The 26,083-nt window shown below is 42.6% G+C and overlaps 2 protein-coding genes across 23 annotated transcripts in view; one reads left to right on the plus strand and one right to left on the minus strand.

Annotated features, from left to right (window-relative positions):
• IMMT (inner membrane mitochondrial protein) overlaps positions 1-11,584 on the minus strand; it is a gene marked incomplete at its 5' end in the record, with an annotated part of 45,730 nt that extends 34,146 nt beyond the window's left edge. For all 22 annotated transcript variants that reach the window (XM_079720998.1, XM_079721012.1, XM_079721010.1 and 19 more), the window contains one exon: positions 11,540-11,584. In XM_079720998.1, the coding sequence (XP_079577124.1) occupies positions 11,540-11,584 (45 nt within the window). The remainder of the gene's footprint in view (positions 1-11,539) is intronic.
• Positions 11,585-15,567: 3,983 nt separating this feature from the next.
• Positions 15,568-25,570, plus strand: MRPL35 (mitochondrial ribosomal protein L35). Its single transcript, XM_079721019.1, has 4 exons — positions 15,568-15,649; positions 21,179-21,368; positions 22,262-22,406; positions 25,225-25,570. The coding sequence occupies exons 1-4, from the start codon at positions 15,607-15,609 to the stop codon at positions 25,411-25,413; spliced, it is 567 nt and encodes a 188-aa protein (XP_079577145.1). The 5' UTR covers positions 15,568-15,606; the 3' UTR covers positions 25,414-25,570.
• Positions 25,571-26,083: the final 513 nt, after the last annotated feature.

A 26,083-nucleotide genomic window follows, 5' to 3' on the forward strand; every position in this document is an offset into this window, starting at 1 on the left:
TCCTAAAAGTAAAATCTGAAATGTTGGTAAATATTGCTGTATTAGGGGCGTCCCTAGTGGCACAGTGGTTAAGAGTCCGCCTGCCAGTGCAGGGGATGGGGGTTCCCACAGCCTCTCCAACAGCCTTGCAGTGCAGTTTTAATCACAGTTTCCTTTGTTATGACTGTGCATCTTTTAATATATTTATTATCTATTTTACTTCCTTTTCTATGAACTATAAGAGTGTATCCTTTGACCACTTTTAAATAAGGTTGATCATCTTTATGTTCTAAGTGTTCTTTACATATGAAGAAAAATTAGCCATGTCCCTGCTACTTGCAAATGGTTTTATCCAGTTTGTGATACAGTTATAGCCAAAAGTGTCCATCTTTTATGATTTCCAGGTTTTCTCCTATTCTTAGAAAGCCACCCTCTGATGATAAAATAAGTCTTCCATGGTTTTACTCTCATGGTTTCATCTTTTTTATATTTAAATCTTTGAATCCAGTGTAAAGTATACGGCATGGATTCAACTTTATTTTTTCTTAAATGTCTATTCAGTTGTCCCTAAATCGTAGACTGAATAATCCATTTCTTCCCCAACAATTTGAAACGCCACCTTAAAATATACTCAATTCCTTGATGCATTTAGATTTCCTAATTTGTTCCACTGTTCCACCTATTCACACACTTCTATTCACAGACTAATACCACAATGTTTTAACTACTGCATGTTAGGATTAGGTTTTAACCTGGTAGAGCTAGTCCTCTCTTCTAGTACTATTCTTTTTCAGAATTTTTCTGGATATTCTTGCTTTTGTTTTTGTTTTTGAAAGCTGAGCTTTGAATTAAACAACTGTAAAATGCATCAACTGTAATATGCACCCTGATTTAAGAAGGGATAAAACGTGAAAAAATGTATCTTTTATGACCAAAAAATAGTAGCAATAAAAGGTTTAACACTTGGGACTTCCCTGGTGGCGCAGGGGTTAAGAATCCACCTGCGAATGCAGGGGACATGGGTTTGATCCCTGGTCCAGAAAGATCCCACATGCCGCGGAGCAACAAAGTCCATGCGCCACAACTACTGAGCCTGTGCTCTAGAGCCCGCGAGCCACAACTACTGACCCCACGCGCTGCAACTACTGAAGCCCGCACACCTAGAGCCCACGCTCCGCAACAAGAGAAGGCACCACAATGAGAAGCCTGCGCACCACAACAAAGAGTAGCCTCCACTCGCCGCAACTAGAGAAAGCCCACACACAGCAATGAAGACCCAACGTAGCCGAAAAATTAATTTAAAAAAAGTTTCATACTTCTGTACAAAAAAAGAAAATTGATTGTATTCTGACGCAAATTATCTGAAATAGTGGCTCCTGGTTTAAAAATTTAAGTATCCTATTCATTAGGCTACCGTCATAGTCTATGTTGCCTTTCATATTCCAAACAGAGCTTTAAGAGTCAAAATATTTAAGTTTTTTATGGTTTTATCACCCAAGTATGAATCCCTAGATACAAAGTTTAGTCTTGCCTATTAAAAAAATATGGATATCTTCTAAGTCTATTAATCCATAGGTCTTTTACTCTATAGGTGTTCCCTCCAGTAATTATTCTGTTGAAGAAATCTGCTTGTTCAACCTGCAGAATTTTCCACAGACTGGATTTTGTTCAAGGTTCAATTTAACACGTTCCTGTCCTCCGTATTTCCTGCAAGCTGGAGCTGGAACCAGACACTTGATCAGACTCAGGTTTACTCTCTTTGGCAAGACTTTAGGGGGTGCTGTTTTCTTTCACTGGGAGGTACACAACGTCTGCTTGCCTCTCTTTTTGTGCTGTTATCAATTGTGCTTATGTACAATGTCTAGATCCATTAATTTATTGGAAGTTGCAAAAAGTGGTCTCTAATTCTATTTTTCATTTATAATTTGACGTATTTTATAAAGAGATGCTTCCCCTCGTCTACAATTTGATTACTCAGTAGTGCAGTTCACAGAAGAAAGGAGGGTAAATGGTTGATTCTTTTTATCCTTTTATCCAGTTATCCTCTGATGATGAACAATTGTGCGGTCTTTTGGTTTTCATTTATTAATTGTGACAGATTGTATTTTCCAAAAACTGCCATATTTCACATCCCACATGCTTTTACAGAACCTTGCCACTTCCCCAGAACCCTGTAAGCTCATGAGACCCCAAGAACCTCCTAATGGAACCTCCTCAGAAATGAAAGATATTTACTTATATGTTATTTCCTTATAAGTATATACAATACAATTTTTATCTGTATAATAATAAATATTATTTACCTTAAAAGAATAAATAAAGACTAGGTTTGGGGTGATCTGTTTTACAGCTATAACCAAACAGATGCTTGTACCTGGAAATAGGGTGCTACTATAAAACATAAAGCACGTGTTAATGACTTTGGGACTGGGGGGTGGGGAGTGAAAGTTGGAAGGGCCTTGAGGAGACTCTTAGCAGAAGCCTAATGGCCTTCACAGAAGCTGTTTTGGTGAGGGCTTAAGAAAAGTGAGAAAAATATTTTTGGAACCTGGAGGAAAAAGGGATCTTTGTATGTAGTGGCAGAAGTTTATCAAAATTGTCACCCGTGGTAAGACATGGAAAATAGAAAATTAGGTATAGCTATACCTAATGAACTGATGGATTTAGCTAAAGACAGTACTAAGCAGAACGTTCACAAGTGCCAACTGCTTCCTTTTAGCAGAGTATAAGGATAAAGCCGAGCTTCTGAAACACAAACAAACCAAAAACAACTGTTTCGCTTTCAAGCAAAATTTGAAGGAAATATAAAGGAGCCAGTACTTGGTGGGTTGAAAAATAAGACTGTATCTCGTTCTCAGCCTCTCCAGTTAGCAACGATCCTTTAAGACCTCAGAAAGATCTCAGGAGGTGCTCCTCACAGAACTCTTTATACTGAGAAAAGGGACACTAAGGATCTTAAGAGTATGCATCCCATATTCTTTTTATTAAACAACAGGGCAACTGAGAATCTTAGAGGTTTGAGACCACAGCAGCCTCACAGGGAGCCCAAAATTGGAGAAAATCAGATTCTGATCAGATTTGTGGGTGTGGCTCTTGTCTAATGGAGAACACCCCAGTAAGACCCACAAGGAACCCACAAAGTCATTAAGATGAAAAACAGGCCGGTCTGGATTTAAAGGTGAAGAGTATAAAACAAATAGAGGTTTTGGGCCTCTAGAATTTCTACAGACAGAAAGCAGTCTGAGAAAACGATTCAGCTGCCAACAGGCAACATATCTGGAAAAGGAAGGATGGGGCTTCCCTGGTAGCGCAGTTGTTAAGAATCCGCCTGCCAATGCAGGAGACATGGGCTCGAGCCCTGGTCCGGGAAGATCCCACATGCTGCGGAGCAACTAAGCCCGTGTGCCACAACTACTGAGCCTGCGCTCTAGAGCCCGCGAGCCACAACTACTGAGCCCACGTGCTGCAACTACTGAGCCCGCGCACCTAGAGCCCGTGCTCCGCAACAAGAGAAGCCGCCACAATGAGAAGCCCGCGCACCACAGTGAAGAGTAGCCCCCGCTCACAGCAACTAGAGAAAGTCCGCGCGCAGCAACCAAGACCCAGTGCAGCCAAAAATAAATAAATTAATTAATTAATTAATTTTAAAAAAAGAAAAGGAAGGATGATTCAAAGGGTGAAACCTGAAGCCCAGAGGATAGAACCAAGAGCTATGGAGAGGGACTTCCCTGGCGGTCCAGTGGTTAATACTAAGCACTTCCACGGCAGGGAGCTCGGGTTCGGGGAACTAAGATCCCGCATGCCGCGCAGTGCAGCCAAAAAAAAAAAGAGCTATGGAGAAACATTCCCAAGCAAGAGGACTAAGTCCTAATTAAGCAAGCAGCAACATGTGCCAGTCAGATTTGACATTTGTTATGAACAGTGACTGCTGTGTGCCTCTTTGGGTGGGAGTGTCACACTATATTGTGCGTAGGGTATATGGGGAACAGATAACTGGTCTCTTTAGTTCACAGGTCTTTAGACTGAAAGGAAAAGCACTTAAGGAATGTACCCAACAGACCACATTCAAGATGTCTTACCTGCAAAGGGACCTGATTTGATGGCCAAGATCCTGGTCCGTCAGTCTAAGCCTGACGCTGTGATGGGATGAGGTTTTGGAGGGTTACGAGGAAGGCTGTGAATGCATTGACATGTGGGAGGAATGCAAGCTGTTGTGGCTACAAGGCAGACTGTATTTCCCAAAACTGACTACAACAGTATTTCCTGTAACACATGCTCTTCCAGAAACCTGCTGCTCCTCCCGCAAACTGAGCCCTTCCCTGGAACAAGGGCACGCCTCAGTCACTAATGTACCAATAGAGGGCAGTGAAGGTGAGGCTCTGTGACTTCTGAGACCGAGACATAACGGGGACACAGCTTCTGCCTGGCTGTGCCTCTCATCACACTTGATCTTGGAACACAGCCGCCAAACTGGGAGGAAACCCAGACACACATGTAGGTGTTCCAGCCAACAGTCCCAGCTGAGGTCTCAGCTGCAGCCAGTATCAACTGCCAGACACGGGAGTGAGGAAGCCTTTGAGATGACTCTAGCCCCAGCCACGGCCTGACTTACAACCTCACGAGGGACACAAAATGCCCAGCTGAGGCCAGGAAACCCCCAGAACTGAGGGAGGCAGTAAATAAATCCTTTACCCCAAGCTCAAGGTGCCTTAGCAAACCAAAGCAGGATCTTTATCAACTCACAGATTTAAACACTTTTGATGAACTTACACCAGTAGCAATTGTTATCCTTTTGAAAACTCAAATTGTCCCATTTTTGGCTAATGGATGCTACCTCAAGTTTATTATATATTATTTTATATTACTTTAATTATATATATATATATATATATATTTAAGTCTAGCTCTGTATATATCAGGCCACCTGCAACTGCCTGGTGTTATGTGTTTTGTTTTGTTTTTTTCTCTGTGTGGTAAAATTCGCTTATAAAATTGACCACTTTAAAGTGTACATTTCAGTGGCATTTAGTACATCCACAATGCTGTACAACCATCATCGCTATCTAGTTCCAGAACAGTTTCATCACTCCAAAAGTAAATTCCTGTACCAACTAAGCAGTCTCCCCATTTTCCCTTCTCGCCAGCTCCTGTCAGCCACTAACTACTTTCTGGCTCTTCATTGGCAGGTGGATTCTTAACCACTGCACCACCAGGGAAGCCCCAAAACATTTTTTAATTTTGTGAAATCCAATTTATCTTGTGTCTTTTGGTGTCACGTGTAAGAAACCACTGCCAAATCCAAGGTCTACCTTCAGAACTCTCTTTCTTAAGCACCAAACTAAACTCTCTCTTTATTTATATAAACTAAACGTCCTAACTTTAACACACAAAATATTGGACACTTCTTAGTTCTGGAATACCTTTTTATTAATAATAACCAACAACGTAGAAAAGACAATACTGTTTCAAAACAACTTGCCTTGACCTATAGCCTTGTAATAAATGTTATAAGGTTAGCATTGCTGCTTCCAACCTATAGAAACATGATTTTAACAAACAAAACCCAAAAAAGCGAGTTAAAACACACAATTCCCATGTAATGTTCTTGCAAAGACCACTGATTCCGTAGCTCTTCCAAATTAAAGTGAACATATAAAAAGAAACCACAATCCTGGAAACAGAGACTATAATACAAGTCCCCTCATATGAACCCTATCTGGAGGTTGCAGGTTTCCCTTCTAGATGTGGCTGTTTGCTGTAACTGACATTTCGGTTTTGAGATTTGTCATAAGGATTCCTCCCACACAAACAAACAAAAGGTATCCAGAAGTTAATGGCAAGTTCTACATTTGAATTACAGATTAATATCCAGCAACTCTTTCTATAGTTGACTAAAAATATTTTATAGGAATCATGCATTAAGGTTAAAAATATATCACATACACAAATCCAATTAAGTTTGACATGAAAGCAGTGTTATTTCCCAGTAAAAACATATTCTATAGGAGAAAAAGTGCTCTTCAGTTATGACAAGGAAATAGCAAATATTCATCAGTATGGCAAAAGCAGGAAGGTGATATTTCTCTAGTTTTCTCTGCATATATGAGTGAAAATATATATTACCTATATACTCTCAATCTTCTGTTCTAAGTTATGATGTAAAATGTATTTCAAAATGGTTTGAAAGCAATTGGTCCAGAGAAATGAAAATGAAGAATAATAAAAAAGGATTCTGGACTTCCCTGGTGGCGCAGTGGTTAAGAATCTGCCTGCCAATGCAGGAGATATGGGTTCCAGCCCTGGCCGGGAAGATCCCACATGCCGCGGAGTAATTAAGCCCCGGAGCCGCAAATACTGAGCCCACGTGCCACAAATACTGAAGCCCAAGCACCTAGAGCCTGTGCTCCGTAACAAGAGAAGCCACTGCAATGACAAGCCCACGCACCGCAACGAAGAGTAGCCCCCGCTCGCCACAACTAGAGAAAAGCCTGTGTGCAGCAATGAGGACTCAGCACAGCCAAAAATTTAAACAATAAATTTATTTTTTTAAAAAAAAGATTCTAATATGCATAGAAGCAAACAGGCTGCATCATATACTAAACTACTTTCTACCACGTGTGCCTCACTACCTACATCTATTATTGAGTAACACTGTTTTATAACCCTAATGAAAAGAAAGAATTCCAGAAGATGACAGCTAAAAATGTCCACACACAAGTTCAGTCCTAAACTAGCCCTGCCATCAAACTTGGTCTTAGTTAAATAAGCTAGCTTAGTCAATCCTCAAAAATGTTTCTTTCTCTTTTTCAAACTTATAAGCAGATAAGATCAACGCACATGCAGATGACCACTCCCAAACTTGTAGTCTGGGAGAGGGTCAGGCTAGGCTGAAAGCCCAGGTCCTCCAAACCCAGTGCCCACCTCAAAAGAGGCTGGGCCTGGCCATGCAGTCCTGGGACTAAAAGAAGACAGATGGTGTTAGGTCTGGGAAGTCAAGTGAGGAAGAATCAGAGCTCTGAAGCTCATTTCTGGGAAAGAAAGAAAGAGCAATTCACTTCTGCTCAATACCCACATGTAAGGAATTTAAGGATGATTAAGTCCAGACACCGAGGATAAGCTAGATGCCAGCCGTGATGGTAAATTTTATATGTCAACTTGGAGGGTGTTTTTGGATGAAATTAACATTTGAATCAGTGAACTATGAATAAAGCAGGTTGCCTTCCATAATGTGGGTGGGCCTCAGCCAGTCAATGGAAGACCTGAATAGAACAAAAAGACCCGTCTCCCCAAGCCAAGAGGGGATTCTCCGGCAGACTGCCTTCAGACTGCAACTGCACCATCGGCTCTCCTGGGTCTCCAGTTTGCCAGCCTTCAGACTGAAAATGCACCACAAGCTCCTCTGGGTCTGTGCATATCAAGCCTGCCAGCCTCCACAACTGCATGGGCCAACTCCTTATAGTAAATCTTTCTAGCTACATGCACATCCTATCGGTTCTGTTTCTCTGGAGAGGTTCTAAAACCTATGGAGGTTTAAGTTTAAGGGAGGTCACATCCACTTACAGAAATTAAGAAAAATTCACAGAACACATGTATTCTTTCATTCAAACATGTCATTCTTTCATTCAAACATGTCACAAATGAGACATCTTTATTTACTGAGCATCTATTAGGAGCTGGGACTATTGTGAGTACTGATATGGATACAGTCCCTTTGAGGAGCTTCCATTTTAATGTGGAAAATACACAATAAATACACAGTATGTCAGGTGGTGGTAGGAGCTACAAAGTAAAACCAAGTAGGGTAAGGGTAAGTTCAGAGTGGTGCAAAGGAGAGAGTGGTCAGAGGTCTGTTTTAGAGAGGGAAGGCCTCTCTGAAGGGAAGGTGATAGCTGAGAAAATATCTGAAGGGAGGGAGAGCTAAGCAAAGATGTGTGGGAGAACTTCAGGGTAAATAGCAAATGAAAAGGCAGTGAGAAGAGAATGAGGCCGAGTAGAAAAATAAGATATGCAAAGAGCCAGATCATGGAGGGCCCAGTGGGCACATTAAAGAGTTTAGATTTTACTCTGATGAGACGGGATGCCACGGGAGGGCATGACATGGTCTGTATGCTCTTTTAAAGGCCTTTGTTAACAACTAGGTGAAGAACTGACTCTAGGAGGGCAACAGTAAAAGCCAGAAGACATTTAAGAAGATGGTGTGTGGTGTGGGGCTTCCCTGGTGGCGCAGTGGTTGAGAGTCCGCCTGCCGATGCAGGGGACACGGGTTCGTGCCCCGGTCCAGGAAGATCCCACATGCCGCGGAGCGGCTGGGCCAGTGAGCCATGGCCGCTGGGCCTGTGCATCCGGAGCCTGTGCTCCGCAACGGGAGAGGCCACAACAGTGAGAGGCCCGCGTACCGCAGGGGGAAAAAAAAAAAAAAGAAGATGGTGTGATGGAGTGGAAAGGATTTTGACAAAATCAAACAAGAATTTAGAAATTTGAGTACAAAGTTCAAAAGCAGAGACTAGACAATCATCTGCTTAGCGATTAAAATCCTGAGAATTGACGTAATCCCAGTAAGAGAGCACATAAAGAGATGGGACAGTATCACTACATGCCTCTTAGAATGGCCAAAATCCCCAACACTGACCACAACCAAATGCTGGTGAGGATGTGGAGCAACAATAACTCTCATTCACTGCTGTTGGGAATGCAAAATCGTACAGCCATTTTGGAAGATAGACTGGCAGTTTCTTACAAAACAAAACATATTCTCACCATATGATCCAGCATATGTGCTCCCTGGTATTTACACAAAGGAGCTGAAAATGCACATCCACGTAAAGACCTGCACTGAAAAGTTTACTGCATCTTTATTCTTAACTGCCAAACCTTGGAGGCAACCAAGATGTCCTTCAGTAGGTGAATGGATAAATAAACTGTGGTATAGCCAGACAATGGAATATTATTCAGCACTAAAAAGAAATGATCCATCAGGCCATGAAAAGACATGGAGGAACCTTAAATATACTAAGTGAAAGAAACCAATCTGAAAAGGCTACATTCTGTATGATTCCATCTATATGACATTCTGAAAAAAGCAAAACTACGGGGACAGTAAAGAGATTGGTGGTTGCCAGGAGGTGGGGGTAGCCAAGTGATGAACAGGTGGAGCACAGAGGATTTCTAGGACAGTGAAAATACTCTATTTGATACCATAGTGATGGATACATAGCATCATACCTGTGTCTTAATCCACAGAACGTACAACATCAAAAGTGAACGCTAGTGTCAACAATGGATGTTGGGTGATTATGTCAATGTAGGTTCATCAATTGTAACAAATGTAACAATCCGGTGGCAGATGTTAATACAGGGGGAGGCTATGCATCCCTCAGGCACAGGGTATATGGCGAATGCCCTCCAGTTTGCTGTGAATCTAAAACTGCTCTGAAAAAATGTCTTAAAAGGAAAGGGAAAGAGGGAGAGGGAGAGGAGAAAAGTTCATTGGGGTACTAGAGTTACTAAAGGTACAAGAAGTCGACTCAACAAGGGAAAATAAGAGATGAAGGGTAAAATGGTACCCAAGATACTACATGAGAAGAGCAAAAAGAGTTTCACAACGCAACAGGAGCAAATACTATAGAACGAATGAGGAGAAAAGAAGAATAAACCAATGAATTTTTCAAGATAGCAGTTTTAGGAAGGTAAGAAATCTTGGTTGCAGGCTAGAAAAGGGTTCATATTTTAATATGAAGTTTTAACCAGTTTTCTCCTAATTTCCTAATTGGGATCCCATTAAGTGGGAAATATTTTGATAAAGGCAAGGAAGGAAAAAGTAATTTTGGACTTCAGGGCAGACAGAGACAGATCAATAACAACCATGATGTAACAAGCCTGGGCCTGAAAGGAGGGCTCCACTGGCTTCACCAGTTCTGCCCTGAAAGGCAGTTACGCTTCCTCCAACCTCCTAGCCCCACTTGCGCAGTATGATAGGCCAGATTCTAAGTCGGCTTCCATGATCTCTGCCCCCTGCCGTTAAGCCCATGATTAGAGTCGTATGGCAAAAGGGATTTTGCAGATGTAATCAGGTTTCTCATCAGTTGACTTGAACTAATCAAAAGGGAGTTACCCAGGTGGGCCTGGCCTAAGCACATAAGCCGTTTAAATCTGGGTCTGGAGATCAGAAACAGGGAAGTTAAGAGAGATTTTGAAGTCTGAGAGACAACCTCCTGGTAGCCTGCAAGAAAGTAAACATCTGTGTTACAAACTGCCTCTGAGGACCTTGCAGCAAGGACCTTCAGACAGCCCCCAGGAAGGGTGAGGTGAGAGCTAGCAAGAAAACAGGGACTTCAGCCCTCCAGCTGCAAGGGACTGAATTCTGCCAACAAACTGAAGGAGCTTAGAAGAGAAGCTCCAAATGAGAACCACAGCAGGGAAAACACTTTGTATCCCTGTGTGACAGCGAGCAGAGAACCCCCACCATTCATGTCCAGAAACAGTAAGATAATAAATGTGTTGTTTTAAGCTACTCAATCTGTGGCACCTGTTATAAAGCAATAGAAAACTAACACCACTCCACACTTTCCTACAGAAGAGGCTGCTTCTCCTACCCTGGAAACTAAAGGGAAGATAAGCAAACTTGAAAAAAAAAAAAAAAAAAAGCTTGACTTTTATTTCTAACTCACTGTGTCCAGGGATTTTGCTCAATTGCTTGAGTCACAGTACCTGTTTTGCAAATACCACATTTTGCCAAAATACCAATTTTCTTTAAATTGCGAGCAATGGGAATAGGTTTCCTTTTTTATTTTTAATTTCAGAAAATTACTTTGATAATTATGCAGAAATAAAAATAACTGGGTGTCTGGGCTCCTTGAATGTCTGCCAAAGTTGTCCCAGCACCTAAAGACACAGATCCTCAGGCTAATCTCAGAAATGAGCACAAGGTCATGACGCCTAACCTTTCTCGAGTACCAGGTGTGCTAGCTCCATAAATTACAATCTTTCATTTTTGTTCAGAGTAAGAATAGCTCAAGAAGTGTTCTCCGCTACGAAAAGAAAGGCAGCCCCTCCTTATTAATTACAACCTTGACCCCCTAAAAGGCGGACTCTAGCAGTCCAGGCACCTCCTTATTAAGATGCAACAAGCCAAGGCTATGCATGTCCTGCTGGGAACTGCAGTTTTCCCCCGTCGACCTTCAACCACTGGCTGCGCGAAACCTATCAAGCGCCCCACCGGCGACCCGGGCGCCAGCAGCCTCAATTGGTCCTAGACTGGGTCAGCACGGGGCTGATTGGATGGCATGTCCCCGAAGCCGTGCCTCCCGTCCTACGCCCGCCTCCCCGCCACCTTCTCTTCTCCACGCCCCATCCCTATTCAGCAATAACCCTCAAGTCATCCCAGTCCATCGAACTAACGAATTAACTGCCTCAAGGGCTCACCCGGGACTCTCGCGATAAGGGCGGCCCTGAGACACGCCTCTGTCCCCGGGCCTAGGCAGAGCCAAAGCCTCCCTTATTTTCCGCCGGTTGCCGGGAATCAGTTTCACCACGCGCTCTCTCCCGGCGCCCGCGTCCTCACCTGGGCGGTGGAGGTCACGCCGGATAACTGACAGGCTCGCAGCATCTCTGCGGGGCTGACCGCGCTGCAGGTGTAAGTGAGAGCTAGGGCGGCGGCGCAAGTAGGGGAAACCTTGCGTCCGTGCGTGCTTGCGTCCGTGCCGCCTCTCCGCGCCGGGCGTACCGGAAGGGCAGCCAACGCCACTGCGCACGCGCAGCTCCCTCTCGCTGTCCGGGCCGCTGGGAGAGGGTGGGCCCTGCTTAGGAGGAAAGGGCGATTTCTCCTTCCGGGTCGCGCTCGGGGTTCTTGGCTGTTACCCCAAGCTCGGGTTACTGGGTGATTGAGAGGGTTAGCAGTGCGACTGGAACTCGGGCTCTGGTCCGCGCGGAAACCGGGTAGGTGTGACTCCGGAGAATTCAAGCAAGAAAGCATCTCAGCTGTTTCTGTCAGCTGGATATTTCGTAGAAAGTAATGGATTTGCCCAAAGTTACGTAAACAACGGTGTTGTCTCGGTTTGCGCGTTCTGTTCGTTTGGCAGCCCTTCTTCCGGGAGTCATCCTGCTTGTGGGAGACGGGGTGAAAGAACACTGGGGAGATCTTTGTGCAGAATGTGTCGTTCACGAAACTAATAAATAGCACAGCAGGAATAGACACCCTGATTCTTCGGGTTCCACAGCTTCTACTCCTTCTATATTAAACCACACCGCTTTCTTCACCAAGTTTTTATTTTAGAAAGATAATTTTGGTCGCAATCTGTGGCATGGATGGGAAGATGAGGTCAGTGCAGAAACACTGTTCAAAGTATTCCTCTGAGTCTGTAATCAAGGTAACACACGTTAAATGCTGAACACCGTATTCAGTGCTATTAGTACTAATTATGATCTTACCGTCAATATATCGTAGAAACTAAATAACTTGTGTGTTTCTTGCGTTTGCAAAGTACTTTCAAGTCTTAACTAGGTACTCTGTTGTAGTATGGTGTTCTCCCTAGAGGTACACAATGCTACTAAATCCCATTTGTAAAGTAGAGAAATAGGTCTGAAAATTATCTAAAATGAAATAATTACTTATGTTTATATATGTTCAGTGCTTTTCAGGGTACTTTTGTAATTACATTACACTCTGTACTGCATATCGCCATCACTTAACAGCCTCCAGAGTAGTCTCCCATTTTTTTTGGAATTTTAATTATTGAGCTGCAGTCCCCCTGCCTCCCATCTCATCCCTGCCCACTGCTGTCATGTTGGGTGATGACTTTTCAAAAACCTTGGCCATAAACCTTTCAAGGCCAGTGAACATTTTCAGTCTCTTCCAGCCATGTATATACCTTGAGCCTGAACATCATTAGCAACTTCTCCAGCTTCAAGATTTCAAACTCCAAAATTAATTTCTGTAGTTTGCTGACCTCTCGTTTAACCAAGTCCTTAATCCTCATCTTCCAAGTGCGGTTTAAGATTTTTTTTTTGCTTTTGCTTTAAAATGGACTCTCCTAAAATAACTCAGAAGTTTAAATCACTCCCTTGTTCAAAAACATGCCACATGGCAGTGACTTCCACTGCCAATTCAAAGACCCTTAAGAAATGTCTCAGAGTACTTTTCCAGGCTGTGTGCATGTTTTATGACTCAAAGTGGCCACCATAGATGGGAGATCAAGGTAGCAACAATAGCGGTTCAAGCTCATCACCCACTTGTCTACCCTAAAACTCGGAGAAACTGAAATATAACCAACTCAGTGGTTCTCAGAGTGTAGTATGGGACCTCTGGTGAGCCTGAGACCCTTCCAGAGGGTCCATAAAATCAAAACAACCTTCATATGGGACTTCCCTTGTGGTCCAGTGGTTAAGAATCCTCCTTCCAATGCAAGGGACGTGAATTTGATCCCTGGTTGGGGCACTAAGATCCCACATGCCACGGGGCAACTGAACCAGTGTGCGCTCTAGAGCCTGCACGCCACAACTAGAGAGCCCACGGGCCGCACGCAGCTAAAAGATCCTGCTTGCCACAAAGAACATCCCGTGTGCTGCAACTAAGACCCGACACAGCCAAATAAATAAATATATTTTAAAAAATCAAAACACCCTTTGTAATATTAAGATATTATTTGCTGTTTTTACTCATTATACATAATTGTAGAGTTTTCCCAGAGACTACATGACAAGTGATACCACAACAAATTGAATGCATAAGCAAATTTCAGAATCCAGCTTTCTATTAAGCCAGACCTTACAGAGATTTGCAAAAAGGTTAAACAATGCCACTCTTCTCGCTGATTTTTTTAAAATTTTGAAATAGTTATTTTTCATAAAAATATCTGTGTCAATATGTAATAGGTCTTTTGGGGTTTTTTTTTTTGCTGCACCACGCCAGCATGCGGGATCTTAGTTCCCCTATCAGGATCAAACCTGTGCCCCTGCAGTGGAAGCACAGATTCTTAACCACTGGACTGCCAGAGAAGTCCTTATAATTGTTGTTTTAAAATGAATTAATAAGTGCAATGGCAGAATACTTATCGCCCAGTAGGTCCACATTCTCCTAATCCCTGGAACCTGTGAATATGTTACCTTACATGACAAAAAAGAACTTTGCAGGTGTGATTAAGAATCTTGAGATGGGGAGACTATTCTGAATTATCTGTGTGGACCCAGTGTAATCACAAGGGTCCTTAGGAGTGACGGGGGAAAGCAGGAGGGTCAGAATCAGACAAGGAGGTGTGAAAATGGAAGCAGAAGTCAGAGTGATGTGATTCTTGGCTTTGAAGATGGAAGGAGGCAAGAAGCCTCTAAAAGCTGGAAAACACAATGAAACAAACTCTTCTCTAGAGCCTCCAGAAGGAACACAGCCCTGGATACCTTGATTTTAGCCTTGTGAAACCCATTTTGGACTTCTGACCTACAGAACTGTACGATAATAAACTTGTGTTGTTTTAAGCCACCTAATTTGAGTTCATTCGTTATAGCAACGATAGGAAACTAGTACAATACGTATTTAAATTTTTTCTCCATTTTACTTTCCAATATAATACATTCTAATAGATATAATCCATATAATTACAAACTCTTTGGGAGCCACAATTTTTAAGCATGTAGAGAGGTTCCAAGACCAAAAAGTTGGAAAACCACTGCTCTAAATAAATCCTGTGTCTCTCTGTCTTGGCTTCCTCTCTTCTCACCTTAGCTCTTGATGCTCTTACTGCCAACAGTGACCTTGCCCTCGTTAAAAAATCCTCCCCATTCTTTAAGGTCCATGTTATACTCTATCTCCTTGTCCCTGATCACCCCAACCAGAAGCCTTCCCTCCTGAACTTTGAACTGCCCCATCAGTCATTTATCTGCCTATTATGGTCTGTAGTTGTCTCCTTATTAAATGTGAACTCCTTGAGACTCAGTGTTTGACCCTTACCCATCTCAACCAGTAAATAGTGCCATATATTGTATATGCGTCAAGTATCTTAGACTACAAGGATGGGAGAGAGGTTTGCTGTTTATTTTCTGTTTGCATGAACATTGTTTAAAAATGTATGATCACTAATTTTCAGGAATAAGATAAGGTATGTAGATTGTTCAGGAAGAGTTGAGGTGCTGTTCTACCAAATAACAGTGTTATTGATTAGAGAGAGAAAAAAAAAGTGTGTGTGTGTGTCTGATGTCCTCGGGATACTTACATTCATTTGATTAGAGGTGGCATTCAATTTTTTTAAAAAATTCTAATAATGTTGCTATTTCCTGTTAATTTAGCCCAACGTATCCCAGCTTTGGAAGGATACATTTTATTCTTTCAAACTAATTTAATGAAATGCGCAAAAAAATTGTTTCAAATATGCTGGTACTTAAATACATCTTTCAATCAAATGCTCAGTAAGAATTTATTGAGAGCCTACTATATGCCAGGCACTATTCTATAGGCACTTGTTTTACAGCGGTGAAGGACAGCCTGGCATAAAGACGACACTCAATAAAGGTAGACTTCAACGTTCCCTTATTCATGTTTTTAACTCCCTTCCCCGACTCCGCCCAGGTTACTTTTCCTTAGCGCCCTCTTGCTCTGAAGCTTTTAGATCCAATTCGGCTGCCGTAAGGCAAGGCGGCAAGATGGCGGCGTCCGCTTTCGCGTGTAGTGTGAGAGCAGCCTCAGGTCAGTGGGCAGCGAGGAGCTCGATTCATGCCTTCACAGGAGGGGGTACTGGCGCGGGATGTAGTGGGCGTTTAGCGTGGAGGTTAACAGGAAAAAAAAAAAAGAAAGAAAGGAGGGGGGTCGTTATATGAGGCCAGAGGTTTGTTCCGAATTTTCTCCGGGGCGGCCTGTGTTCGGCCGCCAGCACCGGAGATCTCCGAGATTCTTGGACCCTCGCGAACCGGGGTGTCCCGCAGTTTTGGCTTCCTTACCGGCTCCTAGCCATTCCGCCTTCCCTAGAAAACAAACCAGAAGGGCGGGGGTGGGGGCGAGGAAGACAGAAAAGTCCCACCGAGGCTAGGATCCGCCACTGACGAGCTTTGACCTTGAAAAGCTATTTAATATCTCTGAACTTCAGATTCTACGGCTCTAAAGTAGGGATAACACTGTCCACCTGAGGACTAAATGAGCTCGAGCACGTAAAGCGCCTCGTGTAGTACCCGGCATGTGGTAAGCGTGGCTGTATGAAATGCACACAACGTGCAGAGAGTGCGGCTGCTTGCTTCACTCAGTGGCGGCCCTAGGGCAGCCTTAAGGACTTCTTGACAGAGAGGTGACGGAAGTGAAGGGTTGCCTTCACTGTAGGGACTTGTTAAAGATCATTCACATAAGATACGATGATCGGTAAATTACGTACACACAAAATAGGATAAAATTCTGTGGACCAAGACTAGAAAGAAAAAAGTGTAAAGTTTCCAACTGTTACAGAAGAGCTGGTTTATGTGGGGTATTTTTCAATTGTGAAGTATAACATATAAAGAAAAATGTATATAGCATACATGACTACCTTAACAAATAACTCTCTGGCAAACATGGGGTATAACTAACACCCAGGCCAGGACATAGAGCAATACCAGGCGCCTTCACCTCTGTGTGCCTCTTCAACCAAAATTGCCCGTTTCCACCAAACATAAACACTGTCCTCACTTTTATTATTACCTCGTCTTTTTTTCTGTAATAGTTTTAAGATCTATATGTGCATCTCTAAGCAATATATTGTTTAGTTTTGCCTGTATTTTTACATTCCATGAACGGAATCACATAGTATGTACTCTTGTGTCTTCTTTTTCTTTGTGAAATTCATTCATTTTACACGTAGCTGTCATGCTTTCTCATTGCTATAGAATGGTCTCTTATGGGACTACCCTACAATTCTGCATTTTACTATTGATGGGCATTTGGGTGTTCCCACTTTGGGGCGGTTAGGTACAAAGCTGATTGGCCTTGTGTCATGGTGTATGAGTGCAAGAGTTTCTCTATGGTGTGTGTGTATGTTTATACATATAAAACTAGCTGTGGGGGCTTCCCTGGTGGCGCAGTGGTTGAGAGTCCGCCTGCCGATGCAGGGGATACGGGTTCGTGCCCCGGTCCGGGAAGATCCCACATGCCGTGGAGCGGCTGCGCCCGTGAGCCATGGCCGCTGAGCCTGCGCGTCCGGAGCCTGTGCTCCGCAACGGGAGAGTCCACAACAGTGAGAGGCCCGCGTACCGCAAAAAAAAAAAAAAAAAAAAAAAAACTAGCTGTGCAACTGCTGAATCAGAGAATATGTATCTATTCTGCATTGCCTGATGCTGCCAAAGTGATGCGCTTATTTAAAGTCACCCAGCACTGTATGCTCCATATCCGCATCAACAGTTGGTATTGTTAGACCTATACATTTTTTTCAATCTGGAGTATTTAGTGGTGTCTCGTTGTGGTTTGAATAGCATTTCCCTGATTAGTAATGAGCCTGAATACCTTTCTACATGTGTATTAACCATTTGAATTTCTTTTGTGGAATACTCAAATATTTTGCCCATTTTTCTATTGAATTGTCTTACTGATTTATAGTAGTTCTTTATGTATGTTGGATGTGTGTCTTTTCTCATTTAAATGTGTTTCCAATATATTCTCCCACTCTGGCTTGCCTTTTTAGTTTGTTTAAAGTATCTTTTGATGAAAAGTTCTTATTTTCATCAATTTGGATTTATTGTCCTTGTTTTTTAACAATTGATGATGTAGGCAGGTATTAACTCACTATGGTATTTAGATTCCATTGAAAACATTTAAAAGAGTGATGCGACAGCTTGTTTTTAAATGTCAGTTTTAGAAATATACTGGAAATTATATCCGTTTTAAACTATTTAAAATTTTAGATATTACTTGAAATTTTGTGAAAGGGTACATAATTTTTCAAAATTCATTTAGAGGGTATGGGATCAAAAGAAAACTTGAAGACCACTAGTTTAGGCACTGTCACACTCACCTCCCCCTACCCCCACGTTCCTTTGATTCCTGCCACAGCGGGGCTATTTGTAATTCCCCAAACAGAGCTCCCCAAACGTACTACGTACTACGTATTCCATTTTTGGCCTCCTGTTTCCACTACCTCCTCTCTTACTCCTTCGAAACTGGTTTTGTGTCACCTCCTTTTTGAAAACATCAGTGTTCTCCATACAAGAGGGTGTTTAAGAGAAAGCCTGTCTGTACTAAAATTCCCACAGAGGGCAGAAGACTGAAGGAGCAGTTAATCACTGCCCTTGATTTGTGAGCTGCCTTTGGTTAACACAGTCTAAGTTGGACTTTGGTTTTTACAAGCTAAATCACAGTGTTGGTCCAGGAGAGGGTATGGTGGATAAAGCCCCCCGAGTCATTTTCCCAGAAACTGCTCTCAAGCCACAGTCACCCTTCCTGTTGTTCCAGGAACCATTTTTTTCTAACCTCAGTTGGTTTATCCCTGGTTTCATTTTGTTAATTTTGGTCTGTTTTTCCTTTTACTGAGATCACTTTGAGTCTAGATAGTCTATCTTTTCACAAATATGTTAATAAGCCATGGTTCCCAGCTTGTTTTTTTATGCAGATTTGCTAAACATGCCTTGTACAGCTTCAGGACCTTCATATAAATTGGGGAAAACTAAGAGTCAATTAGGGAGTCAGGAAGACACTTCCACCAGGAGAACAGCAATCAACTAATTTGAGTACAGTTTCCAATCAGCTTGGAATTTACCTAATTTATTGTCCTGCCCACATTTCTATATTTATTTAGAATATCAGAAACCTTTTCACGTGCCTTCCTAAAGTCAGGATACACTGTCTAGATATTCTCATGATTTCTCAGGCTGGTGACTACATCAAAAAGTGAAATGAAGTTCTTTTCAAGGAACAGTTCACTCCCGGTTGACGAAAAAAAAATTTTTTTTTCTGTGCATTTCTATTTATCCATTCTAACATTTTTTTTTTTTTCTACAGATAAGCCTGTAGTTTGCCCAGTTATTTCTGGACTCCCATCTGCTCACTTCCTTCAGGGGCAGTTTCCAAGAACTTCTGAGAGTTTTGTTGTGTTTTTTAATTGAGATATATCAAGCTCCGATGATCTGTGAAAATTGGGACATTTTGTTGTCTACAGTCCTCCTATTCACTTAATCTTTCAAAGTTTACCTCCTGGCTTGTAATCATGTCTGCAAATAGTTTCAGTTCTTTGAGATACAAATTATTTATACTTGGAGATTTGAAGGGATTGAACCTGGGCCACATCAGTGGAAGCCCAGAATCCTACCCACTAAGTCATCGTGTGACTGGAAATTGTTATCTCTGATGGAGAAGAGAAAAGCAAAATAAGGGTTTTGCTCAGTAGTTGTGGCTCGCGGGCTTAGCTGCTCTGCAGCATGTGGGATCTTACCGGACCAGGGCACGAACCCATGTCCCCTGCATTGGCAGGCGAATTCTCAACCGCTGCGCCACCAGGGAAGTCCTGTGGAGCTTTTTTTTAAACCAACTATTGAGGTATAATTTACATACCATGAAATTACCTGTTTTGTGCGTACAATTTTTTTTTAAATTTATTTTGTTTTTGGCTGCATTGGGTCTTTGTTGCTGTGCGCGGACTTTCTTAGTTGCGGCAAGCAGGGGCTACTCTTTGTTGCAGTGCCCGGGCTTCTCACTGCAGTGGCTTCTCTTGTTGCGGAGCACGGGCTCTAGGCACGTGGGCTCAGTAGATGTGGCTCACGGGCTCTAGAGTGCAGGCTCAGTAGTTGTGGTGCACAGGCTTAGTTGCTCCTTGGCATGTGGGATCTTCCAAGACCAGGGCCCGAACCCGTGTCCCCTGCATTGGCAGGCGGATTCCCAGCTACTGCGCCACCAGGGAGGCCCTGTGTGTACAGTTTGATGTAGTGAGTTGTGCAGCTATCACCACAATCCTCTTTTCAGACATTTCCATCATCTTGTGGAGTTTTATCAACGTGCACATTCTTTTTTTATTATTATTTTTAAAATTTTTATTGGAGTATAGTTGATTTACAATTTTGTGTCATTTTCTGCTGTACAGCAAATCAGTTATACATATACATATGTCCACTCTGTTTTAGATTCTTTTCCCGTATAGGTGTTTACAGAATGCTGAGTAGAGCTCCCTGTGCTGTGCAGCAGGCCCTTGTTGATTATTTATGTATAGTCGTGTGTATATGTCAATCCCAATCCCCCAGTTTATCCCTCTCCCCCGTCCCCCCAATAACCAGAGATTGTTTTCTATATCTGTGACTCTGTTTCTCTTAACATGCACATTCTTGAGTCCCACACTAGCCTCGCTCAGAATCTACAAGTGGAGTCAGAGCTCTGTGAGTGATTCTGCTTTGCAGCCGTGGACTCTGAGCCTGGCGATAGCGTGAAGGATTGATAAGGAGAACTCTGCGCTCAGTCCGCACATCTAGGCCCTCCGTGATCTGCCTTCTGAGCGGCCACCTCGTTACCCGCTACTCCCCGGGCATCTCCGATAGGCCGGCAAACAGTGCTCAGCCTCTGTGGCAGGTCCAGTCCCTGCTCCCGACATGGATTTGTTTCGGCTTCCTTGTCTTTGCGTACATTGTTCACGCTACCTGGACTCTGTGCCTCCTCCTCTCACGGCCTGTCCATTTTCTAGAGGGAAGCTCAAATACCTCCTCTGTTTTCCTTACAAATCCTCCTCCTGCCACCTGCTGTGTCTCTGCGGAGCCAGGAGCTTTTGTGTTTCTGCCTTGCCGTTCCCTACGTGCAGGAGTTCTGTGTGTTCACAGTGTAAGATCTGGTGGTGGGAATTCACATTGCGTGTCTTTTGTCCCCTACCGTTGAACGTAGAGCTAGGACACGTCAGACTGGACTGTGATGATGGTTGCACAACTCTCTAAATTTACCAAAAAGCATTGGATTGTACATAAATGGGTAATTTTGTGATGTGTAAGCTATACCTCAATAAGGATTAAAAAGCTCCACAGGTGAGTCTGATCCTCAGGACCCATTAATTATGTATAATACTTGGTCGCTTCGGTACATTACTTCGTTTTAAATATCTGGATGCATAATTTTGTTTTTGTTTTGGCCACGCCCCGCAGCTTGCGGGATCTTAATTTCCCGACCAGGGATCAAACCCAGGCCCCGGCTGTGAAAGCGCCGAGCTCTAATCACTGGACTGCCAGGGAATTCCCTGGGTGTGTATTTTGGAGTGTCATATTAAGTATGTATGCTTCTCTCTCTCTCCAGGACTCTTACGGCCCCTGAGTATTTTGGCCTCTTCAGCCTATCGAAACTGCTCCAAGAATGCCTGTCTGAGTTCTGCACTGGCTTCCCGACATTTCAGTCATATTCAGACACTGGTTGTGTTCTCTGCTCCCAGACTGATCACATCTGTCAGAAACCTGACATGTGGGCAGACTGCCACAGTCCTCGATAGGTTGAGTATATTTCAGTAAACATGATGCTTGGACAAAACTTCTAAAATCGTCATGCCTACCACATCTTAGATGATATTCTTTGCCGGTTTATTATATAGACTTTGCCTGAAGGATGGGAGAATATACATGCCAGCACCAGGGATGACTGACTACACAGGGCCCACTTCTGATGTTCTAAGATGTGGTTTCCTGGGTGGAAGCTGTCAGCCAAAGTTGGGGGGTGAACAAGATGCTCAACTTACAAGGCTCGGCCGCGTGTGGTGCTCATTTCCGTCAGCAGATATTTAGTTAAGCGCTCCTGGGTGCCTAGCACCATACTTGGCAAAAACGATATGAAGATAAAAATAAGTTGAAGTCCTCAAGGAATTTATATCTAGTGGCAGATGGATAAGGAATCAGGTGATTAAAATATAGCAGGATAGGGCTTCCCTGGTGGCGCAGGGGTTGAGAGTCCACCTGCCGATGCAGGGGACACGGGTTCGTGCCCCGGTCGGTCCGGGAAGATCCCACATGCCGCGGAGCGGCTGGGCCCGTGAGCCATGGCCGCTGAGCCTGTGCATCTGGAGCCTGTGCTCCGCAACGGGGGAGGCCACAACAGTGAGAGGCCCACGTACCGCAAAAAAAAAAAAAAAAAAAATATATATATATATATATATATATATATAGCAGGATAAATTCTCTCCTAGGGATTGAGGGGGTAGGTTATGGAGGACTTGCAAATTGATGATAGTTGCCATTCTTATGTGTAGTGTCATGGATCATTTGGAGTAACAATGTCTATTGAAAGTGAGCTCTATTCCAGTGGAGCTGCTGCTTTCACTTCTAAGTACAGAAGTGGATTTTATCCTTTAATGTCTTATTGCTGAGTTTAAAATTTTTCAATATATTTTAGAGTGGTCCCCTTGCTCCCACACGTCCTGAAGCCACCAGTCAGAACTGTAACATACTACAGTTCAAGAAAAGGCAAGAGAAAGACTGTGAAAGCTGCCATCTATAGGTTTCTTCGACTTCATTCTGGCCTGTGGCTAAGGAGGAAGGTGAGTCTTCACATGGTTACTTGCTTAGAAAAGGAGTGTGAGGTTAGATTAAGCTGAAGCAGAAGTCAGCCTGTTCCTTGACACATCTTCCCCCCATGCTACCAGCAGCTTTTACAGTGCTGTGCTGAACTCCCGGCTTGGCAGGCATCTTTTCATGTCAGTGAATACATGTGAAGAAAACATTTTTAACTATTCATGTAACAAAATATTATTCACAATGGCGAAAGTCTTCACTGCAGGACAGGTTCATCCCAGGTCTCTTACATGTCTGTCTTGTCTGATGATTACCAGAATCCCTTTGAAGCCCCGGATATGTAAATAACCTGTGGGGAGGCTCTGTTTAAGCCCAGAGCATTAAAACAGCAGAGCGGACTTCAGCAAGGACTTAGTCCCGTGGTGCAGATTTGGGACCGAATAGCTTCCAGCCTACCTTGGATTGGGTTCTCCAGGTGGCTTAATCTTTATGGCGGAACATTAACCCCTCATATACTTGTTTTAACTTTGACTTTGTAAGTTTTTCTCTGTTGGTGTGTATGATTGCTGATCATATCAGACAGAACTCCAATATTTATTCTGGCCAGGGACCGTGGCCTCTAGAGGGGGACTCTGACAGAGTATTCCTACTCTGTCTTCTCCCACAGCAGCAGATCTTTTCCATTCATGTCCTTATTATTCATGGAAACAGTAGGTGATAATTAGAAAGCAGCTGAAGACCAGAGTTTTGCAAAACACCTTTAGTTTTGATAACTTCAAATCCTAATTCCCTTTTACTACTTGGGAGTTAACAAATAATTCTTTAAAGATCAACATTTGTTTCCCTGTGAAAATAAGATAATTGGTAGCATTTTCTCACTATTTGAAAGGGACTGTTATAAACAATCCTAAATTTGTAGACAAATAAGTGGATCTCTCAGCTCACTTCTCGATTGGAACAATACTGTGGTACTTAGTTTCCTTTACTAGTCAGTAGAAGCTCATGTAATCCATCAGTAGCTGAACTGAGTAATTCAGCAGATAGTTATGAATTTTGGACCACTGGAAACATTTCCTCCCCTTTGTTATACTAATTATCTCCAGGTCCTCATCTGGCCGTAGATAAAATAAAATGGGTGGTTTTCCTTGCCTTCTTTCCACGTCCCTTTTACTGGGCCCTGAAACCCTCACACTGTTATAAATGACCTGATCGAATTCTCCAATCATAATACCTCGTCCCTGCTCCAGGCCCCCAAAAGTATTCCATATACAGAATGGCCTGCTTCATCAAAATCTAATTTTAAGAAGAAAACAAAAATCTGGGTGGGTTAATTTACACTAATGTATAAAAACAGAAAGTATTTTCTGCAGCACAGTTTCGTCCAGGTGTCCCTAAACTTTATTGCTTATTCCCTCCTTCCATTTCTGAGCTTGAAGATTGTCTAAAAAGTCTCGAGCATTTGCACAGTGGTTACATTCCACAGAATAATCTTCAAAGGAGATTATTCTGCTGTTGATGGGCAGGACAGCAAACTCGCTGTTTGTATGTCAGAGATCCACAGGGACCCAGATTGGCTTGCAAACTAGAAAATCGTTACACAAATATGGGGATTTTTCTTTGAATCTTTCAACTTAGAATTGTAAGTAATGAGAAGTAACCATCTAATCTCTGGCATTTTAAAGCCAGAACTCCGAAATGACCCTTCCTTATTTCTAAGCATCCCTGTACTATAGAAGTTGCTGGTCACAGCGATGACACTAAAGCATGTCAGAAACCCCAAGGCACCTTCTCAGCAAAGAGCTGTGGTTTTGTTCAGTTAGTGTGCTGCCCTAAAGAGCCCTTGGTTTGAAAGGACCCAAATGCTCTTACCAATAGCTGCGTTTCTAGTCTCACCTCTCCTATAAATTACTGTAGCCAAGCGTTAACCTGGGCGGCAACTAAGGTCTCTTCTAGTTTAAACAGGCTATGATTGGGAATTCCCTGGTGGTCCAGTGGTTAGGACTCCACGCGTTCACTGCCGAGGACCTGGTTGGGGAACTAAGATCCCACAAGCTGTGCAGAATGTCCAAAAGAAAAAAAATAAACAGGCTATGATTATAGCTTTATATTCGATCTAATTATCTACTTCTTCAAAAATTAATTCTTCAGAATTAATAATGCATGGGTTATTCCTTCACCACTCCCAATAATAGTTTTCCTGCAGTCATTATTCCTTAGAAAAGTACTTACTGTAGAAACTGGTCCCCCAGTGTGTGAAAAGAATAAATGACACAGTATACTTGAGAACTCTGCTTCTCAGCCTTTGTAATACTTAGGCCCCCTTAAATGAACATAAGTGTCACCAACTAGCCAGTACTCCCTTCATCATCCTCCACTTCAGGAAGATAGCAGTGTAGTGGTTAAGAACTCTTATTAATTCTCTGACCTCAGTCTGCTGCTTAACTGCTCTAATTGTTTCTCTTTTATCTGTAAAAAGAGAATAATAGTATGCTATTGTTGAAGATTGTTGAAGAGGTAATAAGGTAATGCATATAAAGTCAGCTGTTACAATTATATATCACTACCCTGTACTTCACCAGCGTCCACGATTTATTTAGCTTTATCTGCTGTGGCTTTAAACAATCTTTTTAAAACTCTTAAATTATTAATATTCCTTTTTCAAACTACACACGATTTCTCTGTCTAACCCCACACTGAGAATCACATTTTCCTGAAAAACATACCAGCCCCTATGAAAGTTTAGTCTTTGTTTCCAGCGGGCCTATGAACCATGAGAGGTTAACATATCTGTTGTTTCCTATATAATATAATGTTTTAAATTGTCTTTGTAATATTATCTAACAGGCTGGTTATAAGAAAAAATTATGGAAGAAGACGGTTGCAAGAAAAAGACGCTTGAGGGAATTTGTCTTCTGCAATAAAACCCAAAGTAAGCTCTTAGATAAAATGACAACTTCTTTCTGGAAGAGGCGAAACTGGTATGCTGATGACCTTTATCAGAAGTATCATGACCGAACAAACCTGAAAGTATAGATCAGAAGTTTTGTGATTTCCCAGTTATTGAATGTGTATCTTTGTGTATATGATGTCTTTGCAAAGATGAAATAGTATAAGACATGATGTAAGTTGTACCAACTGATATGGAAACATGTAGTACCAACATTAAACTTACCAATGTTTTAAAACTTAATGGATTAAACATTCCCAGATTTGTTCAGAGAAATAGAAATTTTAAATTTTGATTATTTTTAACAAATGGTAATGGCTTAAATGGTTGTTCCAATTAGGCTTATTTAGTTGCAAGGAATCTCCAGTTAGGACAAACGTAAAAAGACCGTAAAGCTAACAAGTTAGCTCAAGCAGTGTGACATTATCTTAAGGATAAGTGCCTGGGAACGCAGGAACACCTCACACCCCTATCTCCCACCCAGAACTAACCCCCAGGCCTCAGGAAGAGCAGAAATTAATGGTGATACTGGATCTGAGGCACCTCCAGGGGTCTCAGCAGCAGAAGTGGTGGATCTTTAGGCTTGGGGTCTGCCATGCACGGGGCTCAGTTCTTTTTACATCACTGGCTCCATTCTCTTTCCTCACCAACTTTTCTGATTCACAGCTTTTGTTTACTCTTAGTGTCTGCTTCCGATAATAACACTAGCGTGCACCTTTGAGGTACTTTTCTACATCGTGACCCTCAGCTCTTATC

This window comes from Hyperoodon ampullatus, assembly GCF_949752795.1.
Source record: "Hyperoodon ampullatus genome assembly, chromosome: 15".
NCBI classification, from domain to species: Eukaryota; Metazoa; Chordata; class Mammalia; order Artiodactyla; family Ziphiidae; genus Hyperoodon; species Hyperoodon ampullatus.

Coding starts and splice junctions, on each gene's coding strand:
- MRPL35 (XM_079721019.1), top strand. CDS start 15,607: ATGGCGGCGTCCGCTTTCGCGTGTAGTGTGAGAGCAGCCTCAG. Junction 21,369..22,261: donor ACTGCCACAGTCCTCGATAG/GTTGAGTATATT, acceptor AATATATTTTAG/AGTGGTCCCCTTGCTCCCAC. Junction 22,407..25,224: donor GCCTGTGGCTAAGGAGGAAG/GTGAGTCTTCAC, acceptor ATTATCTAACAG/GCTGGTTATAAGAAAAAATT.